Source organism: Oncorhynchus tshawytscha, linkage group LG16 (genome assembly GCF_018296145.1).
Source record: "Oncorhynchus tshawytscha isolate Ot180627B linkage group LG16, Otsh_v2.0, whole genome shotgun sequence".
NCBI lineage: Eukaryota > Metazoa > Chordata > Actinopteri > Salmoniformes > Salmonidae > Oncorhynchus > Oncorhynchus tshawytscha.
The window spans coordinates 88,476,277-88,502,657 of record NC_056444.1 but is presented as its reverse complement, the minus strand read 5'-3'; the positions used below and the strand labels follow the sequence as shown (position 1 = coordinate 88,502,657).

At 45.2% G+C, this 26,381-nt stretch overlaps 1 protein-coding gene across 2 annotated transcripts; it reads right to left on the bottom strand.

Moving 5' to 3' along the window:
- Window positions 1-1,588: 1,588 nt before the first annotated feature.
- ccnq (cyclin Q) lies at window positions 1,589-26,302 on the bottom strand. Of its 2 annotated transcripts, XM_042299873.1 has the most exons (5): window positions 24,438-26,297; window positions 24,017-24,200; window positions 21,426-21,558; window positions 12,182-12,400; window positions 1,589-2,031 (listed from the first exon to the last, which is right to left on the bottom strand). In XM_042299873.1, exons 1-5 carry the CDS (start codon window positions 24,592-24,594, stop codon window positions 1,942-1,944), a joined length of 783 nt encoding a protein of 260 aa, XP_042155807.1. In that variant the 5' UTR covers window positions 24,595-26,297; the 3' UTR covers window positions 1,589-1,941. The 2 variants fall into 2 exon arrangements, with proteins under 2 accessions (XP_042155807.1, XP_042155808.1); XM_042299874.1 differs by lacking the exon at window positions 12,182-12,400 and having other exon boundaries at window positions 24,438-26,302.
- Window positions 26,303-26,381: the final 79 nt, after the last annotated feature.

Below are 26,381 nucleotides of genomic sequence, written 5' to 3'. Positions count from 1 at the left end.
CAGTACCACTCTTCCTCTCTTCCCAGTACCACTCTTCTTCTCTTCCCAGTACCACTCTTCCTCTCTTCCCAGTACCACTCTTCCTCTCTTCCCAGTACCACTCTTCTTCTCTTTCCAGTACCACTCTTCCTCTCTTCCCAGTACCACTCTTCCTCTCTTCCCAGTACCACTCTTCCTCTCTTCCCAGTACCTCTCTTCCCAGTACCACTCTTCCTCTCTTCCCAGTACCTCTCTTCCTCTCTCTTCCCAGTACCACTCTTCCTCTCTTCCCAGTACCTCTCTTCCTCTCTTCCCAGTACCTCTCTTCCTCTCTTCCCAGTACCACTCTTCCTCTCTTCCCAGTACCACTCTTCCTCTCTTCCCAGTACCACTCTTCCTCTCTTCCCAGTACCACTCTTCCTCTCTTCCCAGTACCTCTCTTCCTCTCTTCCCAGTGCCTCTCTCTTCTTCTCTTCCCAGTACCACTCTTCCTCTCTTTCCAGTACCACTCTTCTTCTCTTTCCAGTACCACTCTTCCTCTTTTCCCAGTACCACTTCTTCTCTCTTTCCAGTACCACTCTTCCTCTCTTCCCAGTACCACTCTTCCTCTCTTACCAGTACCACTCTTTCCAGTACCACTCTTCTTCTCTTCCCAGTACCACTCTTCCTCTCTTACCAGTACCACTCTTTCCAGTACCACTCTTCCTCTCTTTCCAGTACCACTCTTCTTCTCTTCCCAGTACCACTCTTCTTCTCTTTCCAGTACCACTCTTCCTCTCTTTCCAGTACCACTCTTCCTCTCTTCCCAGTACCACTCTTCCTCTCTTCCCAGTACCACTCTTCCTCTCTTCCCAGTACCACTTCTTCCTCTCTTCCCAGTACCACTCTTCCTCTCTTTCCAGTACCACTCTTCTTCTCTTCCCAGTACCACTCTTCCTCTCTTTCCAGTACCACTCTTCTTCTCTTCCCAGTACCACTCTTTCCAGTACCACTCTTCTTCTCTTTCCAGTACCACTCTTTCCAGTACCACTCTTCCTCTCTTTCCAGTACCACTCTTCTTCTCTTCCCAGTACCACTCTTCCTCTCTTCCCAGTACCACTCTTCCTCTCTTCCCAGTACCACTCTCTCTCTTCCCAGTACCACTCTCTCTCTTCCCAGTACCACTCTTCTCTTCCCAGTACCACTCTTCCTCTCTTCCCAGTACCACTCTTCCTCTCTTCCCAGTACCACTCTCTCTCTTCCCAGTACCACTCTCTCTCTTCCCAGTACCACTCTTCTCTTCCCAGTACCACTCTTCTCTTCCCAGTACCACTCTTCCTCTCTTCCCAGTACCACTCTTCCTCTCTTCCCAGTACCACTCTCTCTCTTCCCAGTACCACTCTTCTTCTCTTCCCAGTACCACTCTTCTCTTTCCAGTACCACTCTTCTTCTCTTCCCAGTACCACTCTCTCTTCCCAGTACCACTCTTCTTCTCTTCCCAGTACCACTCTTCTTCTCTTCCCAGTACCACTCTTCTTCTCTTCCCAGTACCACTCTTCAAACCTTATAGTTTATCAATGGAGAGAATCGTTAAACTTCTCGTTAATCATAATAAAAAGAGATAGACAGAGAGCTTTTATTGTTTCTGTTTTATTTAGATGTCATAGACCATGGGTGTCAAAGGGCTGTGTGTCTGCTGGTTAATTCCCTTTAATCAGTGTCCAACTAAAGGCTGGTCTTAGACAATCTGGTGAGTTCCTAACTAAACCAGTTATGTATTAACATTATTATCAAAAAGATGAAATGTTGAAAAACAGCTCAGTTCTTCAGAGTACAGAGTACACACACACACACACACACACACACACGCACACACAGACACACACACGCACGCGCACACACAGACAGACACGCACACAGACAGACAGACAGACACACACACACAGACACACACACACAGACACACACACACACACCCCTCCCTCAGGTACATTTGGCCTCCATGTCGTAGAGGTGTAGCAGGTCAGAGATGATGGCATCAATGTGTTCCTTAGTGATGTCTTCACACAGCACCTAGAGACACAGAGAGAAGGGCTCAATACCCACACACACATACTATCACACACACACACACATACTATCACACGCTTACACACACACACATACTATCACATGCTTACACACACACATACTATCACATGCTTACACACACACATACTATCACACGCTTACACACACACATACTATCACACGCTTACACACACACACATACTATCACACGCTTACACACACACACATACTATCACACGCTTTTACACACACACATACTATCACACGCTTACCCACACACATACTATCACACGCTTACACACACACATACTATCACACGCTTTACACACACACATACTATCACACGCTTACACACACACATACTATCACACGCTTACCCACACACATACTATCACACGCTTACCCCACACACATACTATCACACGCTTACCCACACACATACTATCACACGCTTACCCACACACATACTATCACACGCTTACCCACACACACATACTATCACACGCTTACACACACACACATACTATCACACACACACACACATACTATCACACGCTTACACACACACATACTATCACACGCTTTACCCACACACATACTATCACACGCTTACACACACACATACTATCACACGACACACACATACTATCACACGCTTACACACACACATACTATCACACGCTTTACACACACACATACTATCACACGCTTTACACACACACATACTATCACACGCTTACCCACACACATACTATCACACGCTTACACACACACATACTATCACACGCTTTACCCACACACATACTATCACACGCACACACACACATACTATCACACGCTTACCCACACACACATACTATCACACGCTTACACACACACACATACTATCACACGCTTACACACACACATACTATCACACGCTTACACACACACACATACTATCACACGCTTTACACACACCCATACTATCACACGCTACACACACCCACACACACATACTATCACACGCTTACACACACCCACACACATACTATCACACGCTTACACACCCACACACACATACTATCACACGCTACACACACACACATACTATCACACGCTTACACACACCCATACTATCACACGCTTACACACACCCCACACACACATACTATCACACGCTTACACACACCCACACACACATACTATCACACGCTTACACACACCCACACACACATACTATCACACATACATACTATCACACACACACATACACACACACACACCCATACTATCACACGCTTACACACACACACACACACACACCACACATACATATCACACACACACACACACACACATACTATCACACGCTGACACACACACACACCCATACTATCACACACTTACACACAAACACTATCACACGCTTTTACACACACCCATATTTATCACACGCTTTTTACACACACACCATACTATCACACGCTTACACACACACACACATTACACTATCACACGCTTACATTAAACACATACTATCACACGCTTACACACACACACACACACACACCCATACTATCACACACTTACACACACACACACACACACCCATACTATCACACGTACACACACACACACACACACACATACTATCACACGCTACACACACACACACACATACTATCACACGCTTACACACACATACTATCACACGCTTACACACACACACATACTATCACACGCTTACACACACACACACACACACACACATACTATCACACGCTTTTTACACACACACACCCATACTATCACACGCTTACACACACACACACACACACATACTATCACACGCTTACACACACACACACACACACATACTATCACACGCTTACACACACACACACACCCATACTATCACACACTTACACACACACACACACACACACCCATACTATCACACGCTTACACACACACATACTATCACACGCTTTACCCACACACATACTATCACACGCTTACACACACACATACTATCACACGTTTACCCACACACATACTATCACACGCTTACACACACACATACTATCACACGCTTACCCCACACACACATACTATCACACGCTTACACACACACATACTATCACACGCTTACACACACACACATACTATCACACGCTTACACACACACATACTATCACACGCTTACACACACACACACATACTATCACACGCTTACACACACCCATACTATCACACGCACACACCCACACACACATACTATCACACGCTTTACACACACCCACACACACATACATCACACGCTTACACACACCCACACACACATACTATCACACGCACACACACCCACACACACATACTATCACACACACACATACTCACACACACACCCATACTATCACACGCTTACACACACACACACACCACACATACTATCACACGCTTACACACACACACACACACACACACACACACACACACATACTATCACACGCTTACACACACACACACCCATACTATCACACACTTACACACACACACTATCACACGCTTACACACACCCATACTATCACACGCTTACACACACACCCATACTATCACACGCTTACACACACACACACACACACACTATCACACGCTACACAAACACATACTATCACACGCACACACACACACACACATACTATCACACACTTGCACACACACCCATACTATCACACACTTACACACACACACACACACCCATACTATCACACGCTTACACACACACACACACACACATACTATCACACGCTTACACACACACACACACATACATACTATCACACGCTTACACACACACACATACCATCACACGCTTACACACACACACATACTATCACACGCTTACACACACACACACACTATCACACGCTTACACACACACACCCATACTATCACACACACACACACACACATACTATCACACGCTTACACACACACACACACACACACACACATACTATCACACGCTTACACACACACACACACATACTATCACACGCTTACACACACACACACACCCATACTATCACACACTTACACACACACACACACACACCCATACTATCATACTATCACATTTTTACACACACCCATACTATCACACGCTTACACACACCCATACTATCACACGTTTACACACACACACACACACACACACACACACACATACTATCACACGCTTACACACACACACATACTATCACACGCTTACACACACACACATACTATCACACGCTTACACACACACACCCATACTATCACGCTTACACACACACACACATACTATCACACGCTTACACACACACACACATACTATCACACGCTTACACACACACACACACACACATACTATCACACGCTTACACACACACACACACATACTATCACACGCTTACACACACACACACACCCATACTATCACACACTTACACACACACACACACACACCCATACTATCACACGCTTACACACACACACACACACATACTATCACACGCTTACACACACACACACACACACACATACTATCACACGCTTACACACACACCATACTATCACACGCTTACACACACACACACACACTATCACACGCTTACACAAACACATACTATCACACGCTTTACACACACACACACACACATACTATCACACACTTACACACACACACACCCATACTATCACACACTTACACACACACACACACCCATACTATCACACGCTTACACACACACACACACACACACATACTATCACACGCTTTACACACACACACACATACTATCACACGCTTTACACACACACATACTATCACACGCTTACACACACACACATACTATCACACGCTTTACACACACACACACACACACATACTATCACACGCACACACACACACCCATACTATCACGCTTACACACACACACACACACACCCATACTATCACACGCTTACACACACACACACACACACATACTATCACACGCTTACACACACACACACACACACACACACATACTATCACACGCTTACACACACACACACCCATACTATCACACACTTACACACACACACTATCACACGCTTACACACACCCATACTATCACACGCTTACACACACCCATACTATCACACGCTTACACACACACACACTATCACACGCTTTTTTACACAAACACATACTATCACACGCTTACACACACACACACACACACACACACACACACATACTATCACACGCTTACACACACACACACACATACTATCACACGCTTACACACACACACACCCATACTATCACACACACACACACACACACACACCCATACTATCACACGCTTACACACACACACACACACACATACTATCACACGCTTACACACACCCATACTATCACACGCTTTTTACACCCATACTATCACGCTTACACACACACACACACACACACACACACATACTATCACACGCTTTACACACACACACACATACTATCACACGCTTACACACACACACACACATACTATCACACGCTTACACACACACACCCATACTATCACGCTTTACACACACACACACACACATACTATCACATTTTTACACACACACACACATACTATCACACGCTTACACACACACACACACATACTATCACACGCTTACACACACACACACACATACTATCACACGCTTACACACACACACACACCCATACTATCACACACTTACACACACACACACACACACACACCCATACTATCACACGTTTACACACACACACACATACTATCACACGCTTACACACACACACACACATACTATCACACGCTTACACACACACCCATACTATCACACGCTTACACACACACACACACACACACACTATCACACGTTTTACACTAAACACATACTATCACACGCTTACACACACACACACACACATACTATCACACACTTACACACACACACACCCATACTATCACACACTTACACACACACACACCCATACTATCACACACTTACACACACACACACACACCCATACTATCACACGCTTACACACACACACACACACACACACACACACACACACACTATCACACGCTTACACACACACACACATACTATCACACGCTTACACACACACACATACTATCACACGCTTACACACACACACATACTATCACACGCTACACACACACACACACACACACATACTATCACACGCTTACACACACACCCATACTATCACGCTTACACACACACACACACACACACACATACTATCACACGCTTACACACACACACACACACACACACACACACACATACTATCACACGCTTACACACACACACACATACTATCACACGCTTACACACACACACACATACTATAACACGCTTACACACACATACACATACTATCACACGCTTACACACACACATACTATCACACGCTTACACACACACACACACACACATACTATCACACGCTTACACACACTATACACACACACATACATACTATCACACACTTACACACACACACACACACACATACTATCACACGCTTACACACACACACACACATACTATCACACGCTTACACACACACACACATACTATCACACGCTTACACACACACACACACACACACACGCTACTATTTACACACACACACACACACACACACATACACACACACACACACATACCATCACACACACACACACACTATCACACACACACACACATACTATCACACACACACATACTATCACACACACACACACACTATCACACACACACACACATACTATCACACACACACATACTATCACTCACACACACACATACTATCACTCACACACACACATACTATCACACACACACACATACTATCACACACACACACATACTATCACACACACACACACACATACTATCACACACACACACACACACACATACTATCACACGCTTACACGGTTACACATAAGGGCTGTGGCGGTCATTACATGTTGTCAGCCGGTGATTGTCATGAAAATAACTGCCCGTCTCGCGGTAACCGTTAATTAACATAAACATGTTTAGCATCTCCAGGCCTCCACAAGCTGCTGATGTTTTCCTTGGGAACATTTTAAAGGGCCTAATAAATCCATGTAATATAGCCTACACCATTAGTTTATTTATGTCAGCTCTAGAGAAACATGATATGAAGAAAATGTAGTCTATTTCAGAATAGCATACTCTGAGTTGTCCTTATATGTTAGGTCCTGACCTGGCTGTGCCATATGGCTGTGGGCTACACCAGTTCATTTAGAAGGCATGATTTGCTTAGAATTCCGTGGCATTATTGTATAGTATGAAGAATACAATTGAACAAAGAAATTAAATTAAGGATATTTTCTCCAAAACGATTTCAGAGGGAGTGGGCACATGCAGTTGAGCAGTTAAATATATGATATTGAAACTGGTCCTCCTATATGATTAATTCAGAGTTACTAATGCAACTTTTAGTTGTGATAAACGTTGGGCTATATGTTTAGATTTTTAATGCATTCTAAGGCTGCATCATGCAACTAATGATGATTTGAAAAAGTTACATGAAAGGCATGAGCTCTGCTGTTTCTTGCGCAGGCTGTACACACTTCATCAGTCTCTCATTCTTAATTTAATATGGTCTTTATGTAGCCGATGCAAAATGGCTAGCTAGTTAGCGGTAGTGCGCGCTGGTAGCGTTTCAATCGGTGACGTCACTCGCTCAGACCTTGAAGTAGTGGTTCCCCTTGCTCTGCAAGGGCCGCGGCTTTTGTGGAGCGATGGGTAACGATGCTTCGAGGGTGACTTGTCTGTGTGCAGAGGGTCCCTGGTACGCGCCCAGGTCGGGGCGAGGGGACAAACTAAAGTTATACTGTTACATTTATATATACAGTGAATTCGGAAAGCATTCAGACCCCTTCCCTTTTTCCACATTTTGTTACGTTACAACCTTATACTAAAATGGATTAAATTGTTTTTTTTCTTCATCAATATACACACAATAACAAAGCAAAACATATGTTTTTAATTTTTGCAAATGTATAAATAAAATAAAAACCTTAAATATCACATTTACATAAGTATTCAGACCCTTTAACTCAGTACTTTGTTGAAGCACCTTTGGCAGTGATTACAGCCTCAAGTCTTCTTGGGTCTGCAGATCCTCTCAAGCTCTGTCAGGTTGTATGGGGAGCGTTGCTGCACAGCTATTTTCAGGTCTCTCCAGAGATGTTCGATCAAGTTAAAGTCCAGGCTCTGGTTGGGCCATGCAAGGACACTGAGACTTGTCCCAAAGCCAGTCCTACGTTGTCTTGGCTGTGTGCTTAAGGTCATTGTCCTGTAAATCTGTCCGGCAGAGTGTGTTGTTCTTTGGTCTGACATGCGTGTTCAGAAACATGACCAAGTCAAGATCCAGAGCGTGATTAAGACGGCAGGAAGGATCATTGGTATAGATCAAGAATCTGCCACCAACCTGTACACAAAACTCATCCTCCTAAAACTTGAAAGCATTTCACAGGACAGCACTCATCCCCTTCACTCAAAACTCAGTCACAGCAGCAGCCGGACAAGAGGAAAGAGACTTCTTCAAAATAAAATTTAAACCGATAGATGTGGGAACTGTTATTCCTACAGCCATTAGTATAATAGATAGTCTGTTGGTCCCTCCAGTATACAGCCTATTGCACTTTCACGTTAAATGTGTAGCTATAGCACTGTCTTTAAGCACCTGACCAAATGAATTTCCCCATGGTGGGATGATAAAGTTGATCTGAATCTGAAGGAAGGTGAACCTTCGCTCCAGTCTGAGGTCCTGAGCGCTCTGGAGCAAGTTTTCATCAAGGATCTCTTTGTACTTTGCTCCAATCATCTTTCCCTCGGTCCCGACTAGTTTCCCGCTCCCTGCCGTTGAAAAACATTTTATTTTTTAAATGTTACCTTTATTTAACATCCCGACAGCATGATGCTGCCATCACCATGCTTCACCGTAGGGATGGTATTGGCCAGGTGATGAGTGGTGCCTGGTTTCCTCCAGACGTGACGCTTGGCATTCAGGCCAAAGAGTTCAATCTTGATTTCATCAGACCAGAGAATTTATTTTCTCATGGTCTGAGAATCCTTTAGGTGCCTTATGGCAAACTCCAAGCGGGCTGTCATGTGTCTTTTACCCTCTGGCCACTCTACCATAAAGGTCTGATTGGTGGAGTGCTGCAGAGATGGTTGTCCTTCTGGAAGGTTCTCCCATCTCCACAGAGGACCTCTGGAGCTCTGTCAGAGTGACCATCGGGTTCTTGTTAACCAACCTGACTAAGGCTCTTCTCCCCCGATTGCTCAGTTTGGCCGAGCGGCCAGCTCTTAGAAGAGTCTTGGTGGTTCCAAAATTCTTCCATTTAAGAATGATGGAGGTCACTGTGTTCTTGGGAATCTTCAATGCTGCAGAAACGTTTTGGTACCCTTCCCCAGATCTGTGCCGTTACACAATCCTGACTTGGAGCTCTACGGACAATTCCTTCGACCTCAAGGCTTTGGTTTTTGCTCTGACATGCACTGTCAACTGTGGGACCTCATAGTGACAGGTGTGTGCCTTTCCAAATCATGTCCAATCAGTTGAATTTACCACAGGTGGACTCCAATCAAGTTGTAGAAACATCTCAAGGATGATAAATGGAAACAGGTTGCACCTGAGCTCAGTATCGAGTCTTGTAGCAAAGGGCCTGAAGGTATCTGTTTTTACTTTTTTATACATTTGCAAACATTTCTAAAAATAAATTCACTTTGTCATTATTTTTTAGATTGAGGAAAATGTTTAATTGAATCCATTTCAGAATAAGGCTGTAACATAACAAAATGTGGAGAAAGGGAAGGGGTCTGAATACTTTGAGTGCACTGTAGTTTACTAATATGGAATATGTTTTACTTAGAATGGCCCGCAAAAAAACCATGTCATCCGTACACAATTTTTTATTCTGCATTTGACCCCCTTTTTCGTGATATCCAATCACGATCTTGTCTCATTGATGCAACTCCTCAACGGGCTTGGGAGAGGCGAAGGTTAAGTCATGCGTCCTCCGAAACATGAGCCGCCAAACCGCGCTCCTTAACACCCACCCTCTTAACCCGGAAGCCAGATGCACCGATGTATCAGAGGAAACACCGTTCAACTGACTGAAGTCAGCCTACAGGCGCCCGGCCCGCCACAAGGAGTCGCTAGAGCACAATGAGCCAAGTAAAGCCCCCTGGCCAAATGTCAAGCGTCTGCTGGAGTGATGTAAAGCTCGACGCCATTGGACTCTGGAATAGCCAAAACGCGTTTTCTGGAATGATGAATCACGCTTCACCATCTGGCAGTCCAACGGACAAATCTGGGTTTGTCCCAACACATAGAGCAAACTGTTTGGTGGAGGAGGAATAATGGACCGGGGCTGTTTTGATTCGGGATAGGCCCCTTAGTTCTAGTGAAAGGACATTTTAACGCTACAGCATACAATGACATTCTAGATGATTCAATGCTTCCAACTTTGTGGCAACAGTTTGGGGAAGGGCCTTTCCTGTTTCAGCATAACGCCAGGTCCATACAGAAATGGTTTGTTGAGTTCGGTGTGGAAGAACTTGACTGGCCTGCACAGAGCCCTAACCTCAACCCCATCGAACACCTTTGGTATGAATTGAAAAGCCGACTCGAACCAGGCCTAATCGCCTGACCTCACTAATGCTCTTGGCTGAATGGGAGCAAGTCCCCGCAGCAACGGAATAGGCCATTATCATGCACCTGTCTGGTTTAGAATGGGCCGTTATCATGCACCTGTCTGTTTTAGAATGGGCCGTTATCATGCACCTGTCTGTTTTAGAATGGGCCGTTATCATGCACCTGTCTGGTTTAGAATGGGCCGTTATCATTCACCTGTCTGGTTTAGAATGGGCCGTTATCATGCACCTGTCTGGTTTAGAATGGGCCATTATCATGCACCTGTCTGGTTTAGAATGGGCCATTATCATTCACCTGTCTGGTTTAGAATGGGCCATTATCATGCACCTGTCTGAACAGGACTCGTGACCGGTGTTGTGACATCCCCCCTACCTGCCACCACTCTCTCTCTCCGACAGGAACCTCCACCCCGTAGCTGAGTAGTGCCAGGTACAGCGTTGCTATGGCGATGTGTTGGGGGGCGTGGCGCACACACATGGTGCCATGGTAACAGTCTCTAAGCAACGCCCAGGTGGTCTCGGCGACGGGAGTTCTGGACCAGGCGTGACGATTCACTAATGACTTCACCGACAGGAGGTAGTGGAGGAGATACTACACAACCACACACACAACAACAACACAACCACACACACACACAACAACACAACCACACACACAACAACAACACACACGTTAGAAACACAGACCAGGTATGACTGGACTGTCCACGGGGTTAGAGGTAGAGGGGTCAGGGGTTAGAGGGGTTAGAGGGGTCAGAGCTTAGAGGGGTCAGGGGTTGCGAAAAATCTGAACTCATGAAGTGCAGCAGTGGCTTGTGGGACTGCATACCCACATCCATACCCACACATACAGTCAGAGCCAGTCCTAGCATTTGGGGCCCTAAGTCATACAGTCAGAGCCAGTCCTAGCCTTTTGGGGCCCTAAGTCATACAGTCAGAGCCAGTCCTAGCCTTTTGGGGCCCTAAGTCATACAGTCAGAGCCAGCCCTAGCCTTTTGGGGGCATAAGTCATGCACAGAGCCAGCCCTAGCCTTTTGGGGGCATAAGTCATGCACAGAGCCAGCCCTAGCCTTTTGGGGCCCTAAGTCATACAGTCAGAGCCAGCCCTAGCCTTTTGGGGCCCTAAGTCATGCAGTCAGAGCCAGCCCTAGCCTTTTGGGGGCATAAGTCATGCAGTCAGAGCCAGTCCTAGCCTTTTGGGGCCCTAAGTCATACAGTCAGAGCCAGTCCTAGCCTTTTGGGGCCCTAAGTCATACAGTCAGAGCCAGTCCTAGCCTTTTGGGGCCCTAAGTCATGCAGTCAGAGCCAGCCCTAGCCTTTTGGGGGCATAAGTCATGCAGTCAGAGCCAGTCCTAGCCTTTTGGGGCCCTAAGTCATACAGTCAGAGCCAGCCCTAGCCTTTTGGGGGCCCTAAGTCATACAGTCAGAGCCAGCCCTAGCCTTTTGGGGGCATAAGTCATGCAGTCAGAGCCAGTCCTAGCCAGTCCTAGCCTTTTGGGGGCATAAGTCATGCAGTCAGAGCCAGCCCTAGCCTTTTGGGGGCCCTAAGTCATACAGTCAGAGCCAGCCCTAGCCTTTTAGGGGCATAAGTCATGCAGTCAGAGCCAGCCCTAGCCTTTTGGGGGCCCTAAGTCATACAGTCAGAGCCAGCCCTAGCCTTTTGGGGGCATAAGTCATGCAGTCAGAGCCAGTCCTAGCATTTGGGGCCCTAAGTCATACAGTCAGAGCCAGTCCTAGCCTTTTGGGGGCCCTAAGTCATACAGTCAGAGCCAGCCCTAGCCTTTTGGGGGCATAAGTCATGCAGTCAGAGCCAGCCCTAGCCTTTTGGGGGCCCTAAGTCATACAGTCAGAGCCAGCCCTAGCCTTTTGGGGCCCTAAGTCATACAGTCAGAGCCAGCCCTAGCCTTTTGGGGGCCCTAAGTCATACAGTCAGAGCCAGTCCTAGCCTTTTGGGGTCCTAAGTCATACAGTCAGAGCCAGCCCTAGCCTTTTGGGGGCATAAGTCATGCAGTCAGAGCCAGCCCTAGCCTTTGGGGGCCCTAAGTCATACAGTCAGAGCCAGCCCTAGCCTTTTGGGGGCATAAGTCATGCAGTCAGAGCCAGTCCTAGCATTTGGGGCCCTAAGTCATACAGTCAGAGCCAGTCCTAGCCTTTTGGGGGCCCTAAGTCATACAGTCAGAGCCAGCCCTAGCCTTTTGGGGGCATAAGTCATGCAGTCAGAGCCAGCCCTAGCCTTTTGGGGGCCCTAAGTCATACAGTCAGAGCCAGCCCTAGCCTTTTGGGGCCCTAAGTCATACAGTCAGAGCCAGCCCTAGCCTTTTGGGGGCCCTAAGTCATACAGTCAGAGCCAGCACTAGCCTTTTGGGGCCCTAAGTCATACAGTCAGAGCCAGCCCTAGCCTTTTGGGGCCCTAAGTCATACAGTCAGAGCCAGCCCTAGCCTTTTGGGGGCCCTAAGTCATACAGTCAGAGCCAGCCCTAGCCTTTTGGGGGCATAAGTCATGCAGTCAGAGCCAGCCCTAGCCTTTTGGGGGCCCTAAGTCATACAGTCAGAGCCAGCCCTAGCCTTTTGGGGCCCTAAGTCATACAGTCAGAGCCAGCCCTAGCCTTTTGGGGGCCCTAAGTCATACAGTCAGAGCCAGTCCTAGCCTTTTGGGGCTCTAAGTCATACAGTCAGAGCCAGCCCTAGCCTTTTGGGGGCATAAGTCATGCAGTCAGAGCCAGCCCTAGCCTTTTGGGGGCCCTAAGTCATACAGTCAGAGCCAGCCCTAGCCTTTTGGGGGCATAAGTCATGCAGTCAGAGCCAGTCCTAGCATTTGGGGCCCTAAGTCATACAGTCAGAGCCAGTCCTAGCCTTTTGGGGGCCCTAAGTCATACAGTCAGAGCCAGCCCTAGCCTTTTGGGGGCATAAGTCATGCAGTCAGAGCCAGCCCTAGCCTTTTGGGGGCCCTAAGTCATACAGTCAGAGCCAGCCCTAGCCTTTTGGGGCCCTAAGTCATACAGTCAGAGCCAGCCCTAGCCTTTTGGGGCCCTAAGTCATACAGTCAGAGCCAGCCCTAGCCTTTTGGGGCCCTAAGTCATACAGTCAGAGCCAGCCCTAGCCTTTTGGGGCCCTAAGTCATACAGTCAGAGCCAGCCCTAGCCTTTTGGGGGCATAAGTCAAATTGTGTTGTGCAATTCTACACATTTTGCAGTAGGGTGGAGACAGGATTTTGCAATTTTATAACAAATTTCATGAATTCTACTCAGGCGGTAATTCGACACAAAAGACAGCTGACCGCTAGACTAATTTACCAAATCTAAAAATGTTTTGCTTTCAGTGACTGACAAATAGTGCTGAGCGCATAGTGCTTTGGAGGTCGGTTCCATTATGAAACAATAAGTTTTACATTACGATTAGAGTTTTTTAAACAAATGCACTATGCAATATGTGGGTTGAATATTGTAACAACACAGAACAAAACAATTAAAAGTCCCATGATGGTAGACTGGCCATTACTGCTGATCACTTAACCATCATTTATTCACAGTACTTTACTAAATATTTCAGTTGTTGTGTATATTACATTAGTTATATATAATATATTACATTAGTTATATATAATATATTACATTAGTTATATATAATATATTACATTAGTTATATATAATATATTACATTAGTTATATATAATATTTTACATTAGTTATATATAATATTTTACATTAGTTATATATAATATATTACATTAGTTTTATTTGAGGACTGTATTATTTCATTCCAGTCATCATATATAATATGGGGCGGCAGGGTAGCCTAGTGGTTAAATATATTACATTAGTAGTGGTTAAATATATTAGGGGGCATTAGTTAGCCTAGTGGTTAAAGTGTAGAGGGGGCATTTTACATAGTGGTTAAAGTGTAGAGGGGGCAGGGTAGCCTAGTGGTTAAAGTATAAGGGGGCAGGGTAGCCTAGTGGTTAAAGTGTAGAGGGGGCAGGGTAGCCTAGTGGTTAAAGTGTAGAGGGGGCAGTCATCATAGCCTAGTGGTTAGAGGGGCGGCAGGGTAGCCTAGTGGTTAAAGTGTAGAGGAGGCAGGGTAGCCTAGTGGTTAGAGTGTAGAGGCGGCAGGGTAGCCTAGTGGTTAGAGTGTAGAGGGGGCAGGGCAGCCTAGTGGTTAGAGTGTAGAGGGGCAGGGCAGCCTAGTGGTTAGAGTGTAGAGGAGGCAGGGTAGCCTAGTGGTTAGAGTGTAGGGGCGGCAGGGTAGCCTAGTGGTTAGAGTGTAGAGGCGGCAGGGTAGCCTAGTGGTTAGAGTGTAGGGGCGGCAGGGTAGCCTAGTGGTTAGAGTGTACAGGCGGCAGGGTAGCCTAGTGGTTAGAGTGTAGGGCGGCAGGGTAGCCTAGTGGTTAGAGTGTAGGGGCGGCAGGTAGCCTAGTGGTTAGAGTGTAGAGGCGGCAGGGTAGCCTAGTGGTTAGAGTGTAGAGGCGGCAGGGTAGCCTAGTGGTTAGAGTGTAGAGGCGGCAGGGTAGCCTAGTGGTTAGAGTGTAGAGGAGGCAGGGTAGCCTAGTGGTTAGAGTGTAGAGGAGGCAGGGTAGCCTAGTGGTTAGAGTGTAGAGGCGGCAGGTAGCCTAGTTTTTAGAGTGTAGAGGCGGCAGGGTAGCCTAGTGGTTAGAGTGTAGAGGCGGCAGGGTAGCCTAGTGGTTAGAGTGTAGAGGAGGCAGGGTAGCCTAGTGGTTAGAGTGTAGGGCGGCAGGGTAGCCTAGTGGTTAGAGTGTAGAGGCGGCAGGGTAGCCTAGTGGTTAGAGTGTAGAGGCGGCAGGGTAGCCTAGTGGTTAGAGTGTAGGGGCGGCAGGGTAGCCTAGTGGTTAGAGTGTAGGGGCGGCAGGGTAGCCTAGTGGATAGAGTGTAGAGGCGGCAGGGTAGCCTAGTGGATAGAGCGTTGGACTAGTAACCGGAAGGTTGCAAGTTCAAACCCCCAAGCTGACAAGGTACAAATCTGTCATTCTGCCCCTGAACAGGTAGTTAACCCACTGTTCCTAGGCCGTCATTGAAAATAAGAATTTGTTCTTAACTGACTTGCCTAGTTAAATTAAGGTAAATTAGGTCAAATTAAATAGAGCTACTGCCTGACAAAATCACTACTTTAGTAGTTCTTTAAGGTAAATAAGGTGTACTTTTATGGCTGCTAAAGACCAACTAATCACTTAGATGGTGAATTTTCAGGCTTTCCATCACATGTCCTTCTCTCAGAGTATCCTTTCTATCCCTCTCCATCACACGTCCTTCTCTCAGAGTATCCTTTCTATCCCTCTCCATCACACGTCCTTCTCTCAGAGTATCCTTTCTATCCCTCTCCATCACACGCCCTTCTCTCAGAGTATCCTTTCTATCCCTCTCCATCACACGCCCTTCTCTCAGAGTATCCTTTCTATCCCTCTCCATCACACGCCCTTCTCTCAGAGTATCCTTTCTATCCCTCTCCATCACACGTCCTTCTCTCAGAGTATCCTTTCTATCCCTCTCCATCACACGCCCTTCTCTCAGAGTATCCTTTCTATCCCTCTCCATCACACGTCCTTCTCTCAGAGTATCCTTTCTATCCCTCTCCATCACACGTCCTTCTCTCAGAGTATCCTTTCTATCCCTCTCCATCACACGTCCCCTTCTCTCAGAGTATCCTTTCTATCCCTCTCCATCACACGTCCTTCTCTCAGAGTATCCTTTCTATCCCTCTCCATCACACGTCCTTCTCTCAGAGTATCCTTTCTATCACACGTCCTTCCTCAGAGTATCCTTTCTATCCCTCTCCATCACGTCCTTCTCTCAGAGTATCCTTTCTATCCCTCTCCATCACACGCCCTTCTCTCAGAGTATCCTTTCTATCCCTCTCCATCACACGTCCTTCTCTCAGAGTATCCTTTCTATCCCTCTCCATCACACGTCCTTCTCTCAGAGTATCCTTTCTATCCCTCTCCATCACACGTCCTTCTCTCAGAGTATCCTTTCTATCCCTCTCCATCACGTCCTTCTCTCAGAGTATCCTTTCTATCCCTCTCCATCACACGTCCTTCTCTCAGAGTATCCTTTCTATCCCTCTCCATCACACGCCCTTCTCTCAGAGTATCCTTTCTATCCCTCTCCATCACACGTCCTTCTCTCAGAGTATCCTTTCTATCCCTCTCCATCACACGCCCTTCTCTCAGAGTATCCTTTCTATCCCTCTCCATCACACGTCCTTCTCTCAGAGTATCCTTTCTATCCCTCTCCATCACGTCCTTCTCTCAGAGTATCCTTTCTATCCCTCTCCATCACACGTCCTTCTCTCAGAGTATCCTTTCTATCCCTCTCCATCACGTCCTTCTCTCAGAGTATCCTTTCTATCCCTCTCCATCACACGTCCTTCTCTCAGAGTATCCTTTCTATCCCTCTCCATCACACGCCCTTCTCTCAGAGTATCCTTTCTATCCCTCTCCATCACACGTCCTTCTCTCAGAGTATCCTTTCTATCCCTCTCCATCACACGTCCTTCTCTCAGAGTATCCTTTCTATCCCTCTCCATCACACGCCCTTCTCTCAGAGTATCCTTTCTATCCCTCTCCATCACGTCCTTCTCTCAGAGTATCCTTTCTATCCCTCTCCATCACACGTCCTTCTCTCAGAGTATCCTTTCTATCCCTCTCCATCACGTCCTTCTCTCAGTATCCTTTCTATCCCTCTCCATCACACGCCCTTCTCTCAGAGTATCCTTTCTATCCCTCTCCATCACACGTCCTTCTCTCAGAGTATCCTTTCTATCCCTCTCCATCACACGTCCTTCTCTCAGAGTATCCTTTCTATCCCTCTCCATGTCCTCTCTTCTTCCACACTGTGTTACGTTACAGCCTTATCTACACACAATACCCCATAATTACAAAGTGACAACAGGTTTTTGGAAATGTTTGTAAATGTATTAAAAATAAAAAACAGAAATACCTTATCTACCTACGTATTCAGACCCTTTACCTTGAGACTCGGAATTGAGCTCAGGTGCATCCTGTTTCCATTGATCATCCATGAGATGTTTCTACAAGTTGATTGGAGTCCACCTGTGGTAAATTCAATTGATTGGACATGATTTGGAAATGCACACACCTGTCTATATAAGGTCTCACAGTTGACAGTGCATGTCAGCGCAAAAACCAAGCCATGAGGTTGAAGGAATTGTCTGTAGCGCTCTGAGACAGGATTGTGTCGAGGCACAGATCTGGGGAAGGATACCAAAAGGCAGTTGACAGCCTGCTTGGAGTTCGCCAAGAGGCACCGAAAGACTCAGACCATGAGAAACAAGATTCTCTGTTCAGATGAAACCAAGATTGAACTCTTTGGCCTGAATGCCAAGCGTCACGTCTGGAGGAAACCTGGCACCATCCCTAAGGTGAAGCATGGTGGTGGCAGCATCATGCTGTGGGGATGTTTTTCAGCGGCAGGGACTGGGAAACTAGTCAGGATCGAGGGAGAGATGAACGAAGCAAAGTACAGAGAGATCCTTGATGAAAACCTGCTCCAGGGCCCTCAGACTGGGGAAAGGTTCACCTTCCAACAGGACAACACAGGAGTAGCTTTGGGACAAGCCTCTGAATGTCCTTGAGTGGCCCAGCCAGAGTCTGGATTTGAACCCGATCTAACATCTCTGGGGAGACCTGAAAATAGCTGTGCAGTAACGCTCCCCATCCAACCTGACAGAGCTTGAGAGGATCTGCAGAAAAGAATGGGAGAAACTCCCCAAACACAGGTGTGCCATGTTTGTAGCGTCATACCCAAGAAGACTTGAGGCTGTAATCGCTGTCAAATGTGCTTCAACAAAGTACTGCGTTAAAGGGTCTAAAAATCTGTTTTTGCTTTTGTCATTATGGGGTATTGTGATGTCATTATGGGGTATTGTGATGTCATTATGGGGTATTGTGATGTCATTATGGGGTATTGTGATGTCATTATGGGGTATTGTGATGTCATTATGGGATATTGTGTGTAGACTGTTTAACCCCCTCATCAATCTAATCAACTTTAGAATAAGGCTGTAACAAAACAAAATGTGGAAAAAGTTAAAGGGTCTGAATACATTCTGAATGCACTGTAAGCAGGCGTGCAATGGATTATGGTCATTGTAGTTAAGTACCATGTTTTCTGCACTAATCTATGTAGAATACTGGCCTGTTGGAAACTACAACTCCATACTACATCGCACAGTTCAGACTGGATCTGATTTATTTCTACAGAAACTACACATCGAGCTCACAGAAAGAAATTAACTAAATATAATTCAAATAATTGAACCGACATCGGTCAATTAGTTGTTTAAAAACCTAAAAATAACAGGCATTTCGGTTCAATTTTCAGCACTTAATAATGAGGAAATGTTGATGCACAACCAAATATTGCACTTTGTGTATTCTACTATTCTAACCATCAACAGGAAGTTGAGGCTGAGTTCCTTGAGTATTCTACTATTCTAACCATCAACAGGAAGTTGAGGCTGAGTTCCTTGAGTATTCTACTATTCTAACCATCAACAGGAAGTTGAGGCTGAGTTCCTTGAGTATTCTACTATTCTAACCATCAACAGGAAGTTGAGGCTGAGTTCCTTGTGTATTCTACTATTCTAACCATCAACAGGAAGTTGAGGCTGAGTTCCTTTGTTTATTCTACTATTCTAATCATCACCAGGAAGTTGAGGCTGAGTTCCTTGAGTATTCTACTATTCTAACCATCAACAGGAAGTTGAGACTGAGTTCCTTGAGTATTCTGCTATTCTAACCATCACCAGGAAGTTGAGGCTGAGTTCCTTGAGTATTCTACTATTCTAACCATCAACAGGAAGTTGAGACTGAGTTCCTTTGTTTATTCTACTATTCTAACCATCAACAGGAAGTTGAGGCTGAGTTCCTTGAGTATTCTACTATTCTAACCATCAACAGGAAGTTGAGACTGAGTTCCTTTGTTTATTCTACTATTCTAATCATCAACAGGAAGTTGAGACTGAGTTCCTTGAGTTCCTTTGTATTCTACTATTCTAATCATCAGTTGACAGGAAGGTTGAGACTGAGTTCCTTGAGTATTCTACTATTCTAATCATCACCAGGAAGTTGAGGCTGAGTTCCTTGAGTATTCTACTATTCTAACCATCAACAGGAAGTTGAGACTGAGTTCCTTTGTTTATTCTACTATTCTAACCATCAACAGGAAGTTGAGGCTGAGTTCCTTGAGTATTCTACTATTCTAACCATCAACAGGAAGTTGAGGCTGAGTTCCTTTGTTTATTCTACTATTCTAATCATCACCAGGAAGTTGAGGCTGAGTTCCTTGAGTATTCTACTATTCTAACCATCAACAGGAAGTTGAGACTGAGTTCCTTTGTTTATTCTACTATTCTAACCATCAACAGGAAGTTGAGGCTGAGTTCCTTGAGTATTCTACTATTCTAACCATCAACAGGAAGTTGAGACTGAGTTCCTAAAAAAGTATTACTATCTCTGTATTATTTTTTGGGAAGTGAGGAATTGATCTGTTGGCCTACAAAAAGATGGGCCACCAGTTGCCTATCCCTGGGTTAGAGGTTAGGAGTCAGGGGTTAGAGTTCAGGAGTTAGGGGTCAGTACAGACCTTGTGTGGGTGCTGGAAGGAGACGTGGAAGTTGAGTTGTCTGAGGACCAGGAGTTCACACTGCACCACACTGTCCCTGAGGTCCCAGAACTCACCGTCACAGTTCAGAGGTTCACTACTACTGTGGAAATACCTGGAGGGAGAGAGAGAGGGGTGGGGAGAGGATGGATAAGGAGAGAGGACAGGGAGAGAGAGAGGGGTGGGGAGAGGATGGATAAGGAGAGAGGACAGGGAGAGAGAGAGGGGTGGGGAGAGGATGGGTAAGGAGAGAGGACAGGGAGAGAGAGAGGGGTGGGGAGAGGATGGATAAGGAGAGAGGACAGGGAGAGAGAGAGGGGTGGGGAGAGGATGGATAAGGAGAGAGGACAGGGAGAGAGAGAGGGGTGGGGAGAGGATGGATAAGGAGAGAGGACAGGGAGAGAGAGAGGGGTGGGGAGAGGATGGATAAGGAGAGAGGACAGGGAGAGAGAGAGGGGTGGGGAGAGGATGGATAAGGAGAGAGGACAGGGAGAGAGAGAGGGAGATTATAAATCAGGGTTATGTAGAGTAAGAGGAAAAAACTTAAAAGTTCATCGGCATATGCATCTTGGGGTGGCATGTAGCCTAGTGGTTAGAGTTGGGCCAGTGTCCGAAAGGTTGCTGGATTGAAGTTAACCCACCGTTCCTAGGCCGTTAGTTAAAAACAAATTCTTATTTACACTGACTTGCCTAGTTAAATAAAGGTTAAACAAGAATTAAATAATCTGCCGTTTCCAGCTACAATAGTCATTTACGACATGAACAATGTCTACACTGTATTTCTGACCCATTTGATATTTTAATGGATACATTTTTTTGCTTATCTTTCAAAACAAGGACATTTCTAAGTTACCCCAAACACTTGAAAGGTAGTATATATTAGAGGTCGACCGATTAATTAGGGCCGATTTCAAGTTTTCATAACAATCAGAAATCGGTATATTTGGACGCCGATTTTGCCGATAAAAAATATATATATATATATATATATATAGATTTTTACAACTTTATTTAACGAGGCAAGTCAGTTAAGAACACGTTCTTATTTTCAATGACGGCCTAGGAACGGTGGGTTAACTGCCTTGTTCAGGGGCAGAACAACTAATTTTTACCTTGTCAGCTCAGGGATTCAATCTTGCAACCTTACGGTTAACTAGTCCAACGCTCTAAACACCTGCCTCACGAGGAGACTGCCTGTTACGCGAATGCAGTAAGAAGCAAAGGTAAGTTGCTAGCTAGCATTAAACTTATTTTATAAAAAACAATCAATCAAAAAATCATAATCACTAGTTATGGTTGATGATATTACTAGTTTATCTAGCGTGTCCTGCGTTGCATATAATCGATGCGGTGCGCATTCGCGAAAAAGGACTGTCGTTGCTCCAACGTGTTCCTAACCATAAACATCAATGCCTTTCTTAAAATCAATAGACAGAAGTATATATTTTTAAACCTGCATATTTAGCTCAAAGAAATCTCAATATTAACCAGGTGAAATTGTCTCATTTGTCTTGCGTTCATTGCACGCAGAGTCGGGGTATATGAAACAGTTTGGGCCGCCTGGCTCATTGCGAACTAATTTGCCAGAATTGTACATAATTATGACATAACATTGAAGGTTGTGCAATGTAACAGGAATATTTAGACTGATGGATGCCACCCGTTAGATAAAATACGGAACTGTTCCGTATTTCACTGAAAGAAGAAACGTCTTGTTTTCGAAATGATAGTTTCCGGATTTGACCATATTAATGACCAAAGGCTCGTATTTCTGTGTGTTATTATGTTATAATTAAGTCTAGGATTTGATAGAGCAGCTTACGTCTTCAAGCCTATCAACTCCCGAGATTAGGCTGGTGTAAGCGATGTGAAATGGCTGGCTAGTTAGCGGGGTGCGCGATAATAGCGTTTCAAAGTCCTTGCTCTGAGACTTGGAGTAGTTGTTCCCCTTGCTCTGCATGGGTAACGCTGCTTCGAGGGTGGCTGTTGTCGTTGTGTTCCTGGTTCGAGACCAGGGAGGAGCGAGGAGAGGGACGGAAGCCATACTGTTACACTGGCAATACTAAAGTGCCTATAAGAACATCCAATAGTCAAAGGTATATGAAATACAAATGGTATAGAGAGAAATAGTCCTATAATTCCAATAATAACTACAACCTAAAACTTCTTACCTGGGAATATTGAAGACTCATGTTAAAAGGAACCACCAGCTTTCATATGTTCTCGTGTTCTGAGCAAGGACCTTAAACGTTAGCTTTCATACATGGCACATTTTGCACTATTAATTTATTTTCCAACACTTTGTTTTTGCATTATTTAAACCAAATTGAACATGTTTCATTATTTATTTGAGGCTAAATTGATTTTATTGATGTATTATATTAAGTTAAAATAAGTGTTCATTCAGTATTGTTGTAATTGTCATTATTACAAATAAATTCAAAAAAATTAAATTGTCCGATTAATCGGTATCTGCTTTTTTTGGGTCCTCCAATAATCGGTATTGGCGTTGAAAAATCATAATCGGTCGACCTCTAGTGTATGTATGTATATATAAAAACAGCCCTACCTACCTGTGACACACGTTGATGATGTCACGGGTGCGAAGGTGCTGCTCCTCCACCTTGCCTGCTAGGTAGATGCAGCTCATAGCCACCAGGTAGGGCTCATACACCGTCACACTCACACACTGGAAGAACCGGTGGTACAACACACACGCTGTCGCCACGGGCACCGAACGCATGCCCAGCTTCACACCTAGGGAGAGAGCGAGGTGGGGAGACAGTGTTAAGGGTCAGGGTGGTATAAGCTTCTGCGCCAGCCACGCCTCGACACTTTATTCTACTAATAAAGGCCGTATTTAAAATGATGATATACTCAGATGTGTTAGCACTTGTCTGGAGCAAAATTCTGCACCCACACCGGCCCAGGCCGGGTGAGACTGACCACCCATAGTGAATATGGGCTGGGGGGGGTTCTGTTTCGGTACTGTACCCGTTTCCATGATGAACCGACACACACGGAAGTGGGTTTTAATCTCCCGTGTGGAGTCCGTATCAGTGTCCAAGGCTGGAGCACCCCTCTTCCCCCCCGGTGCACCGTCCAGCCGCGAGACGGCCCCCATGGAACCGGGTGTAATGAACCTGGCCATCTCTAAAATAGCTAGCTAACGTTAGCTATTAGCTAAACACTACTTTTCCCTGTACAGAATTGAGAATGTTCCACTAACATTAACTATAGTAGTTAACAATAGCCATTAACTAGTTGATCTTGTTTCTTTCCAGCTTGTCTGCTACTAATTGGGGCAAATCATAGTCAATTGGAATTATTATCTGGGCTACCAACACGCTGGCTCGTCTCTCACTTCCGCACACAATAATATCAAAGACCGAACTGAAACGTGCTGCGATTCTGCCAGCAGCAAAAACGATGACGTCACGTGCGTATGTTAATAAAGAAACCTCCAAACTAAAAGCCCAAATTTCTAAATATTGCAATGTGGATAATTCATTCAAAAGATATTGAATTTTACATCAGTGGCCACTTCTACTTGTATTGTGCCAACAAGAAAAGGAAAGGTGAATCATTTAAGGAAACAAATCAAAATATGGTTGAGAATTATTTTTTTTACCAATAATGAAAGAATAACACTGGTATGTTGAGAATATTGGGTTTTTCTACAGATGTGGTGTAGAATATTCAGTAGGGTCTTTACTAACCAAATACAGTTAGTTTTGAAGGGGGACTGTGTCATACTTTCTTTTTTTAACATTTATTTAACGAGGCAAGTCAGTTAAGAACAAATTCTTAATTTACAATGACGGTCTACCCCGGCCAAACCCTCCCCTAACCCGGATGACGAGGGGCCCATTGTGCGCCGCCCTATTAGACATACATACCCAGCAGAATTTCCTTCTCCAGCTCCCATAGTCCCCAATGCAATACACTGTAATAGACTGTACATGGAAACATATTGGCTTGTAGAGAGAAACAATTTTTCTACTGGTCTCAGCTAAAGTGGGTGGGAAATACTCAGAAGGGTCACTACTAAGCAAATATGTGTAGTTTTGGAGGGGGATTGTGTCGTACATACCCAGCAGTTTTCTCTCTACAACCCAATGTATTGGAGGTTGTAGAGGCGGTGGAGTGAAAAGCCAGCAGCAGGCCATGAGACACAGTCCCCCTCCAAAACAACCATAATTGGTTATTAGAGACCCTACAACAAATGACCATTTATTTTTTCAAAGAGGATTGCAATGCTGTGAAAAAGAGTTGTACTGGGGGGGACTCTTATTGTGAAGGGAAAAATCTGCGATCCTGACAACATAATATCCTGCTGCTAGGAGAACGGTAATAAACAACAAGATGTTGTTGTTGTGGTGCAGCTGCAGGTCTGGCCAGCTTCATGTCCCTCTACTGGTAGGGCTGGCCCCATTCTTATTGGCTCAGCAGTGGCTCTAAACAACAGACACTTGCATTCTGTTACCCAAATAGCACAGTTCTGTTTCTGTAGCAGATGTTGTGGAATTGTACTGATGTTATGGGTATGTAACATAAGGTGACCAGATTTCTGAAATTAAAACCAGGGACATTTCCAGTTCGGCTGTCAATATATCATTCAAATATCCAATGGTATTATCTATGACATTTTTAAAAAGGGGGACAATTCCAGTTTCATGTATTTATTCTAACAGGCACACTGTGATAGACAGAGAAAACAACTATACTACAGAAACACTACAGACAAGACAGAACTGTCCGATCTGAACAGCCAATCAGTGGTCCTGTAGTCTGGGTAGAACTGATCTGAACAGCCAATCAGTGGTCCTGCTAGTCTGGGTAGAACTGATCTGAACAGCCAATCAGTGGTCCTGCTAGTCTGGGTAGAACTGATCTGAACAGCCATTCAGTGGTCCTGCTAGTCTGGGTAGAACTGAT

What these genes read in the sequence shown, in the direction of transcription:
- ccnq (XM_042299873.1), bottom strand. Translation starts at nt 24,594, where the DNA reads ATGGCCAGGTTCATTACACCCGGTTCCATGGGGGCCGTCTCGCGGCTG. An exon ending in TCGGTTCATCATGGAAACGG is followed by an intron (nt 24,201 to 24,437) that starts GTACAGTACCGA and finishes CTCTCTCCCTAG; the next exon opens with GTGTGAAGCTGGGCATGCGT. An exon ending in GAGAGAGAGAGTGGTGGCAG is followed by an intron (nt 2,032 to 12,181) that starts GTAGGGGGGATG and finishes CTGTGTCTCTAG; the next exon opens with GTGCTGTGTGAAGACATCAC.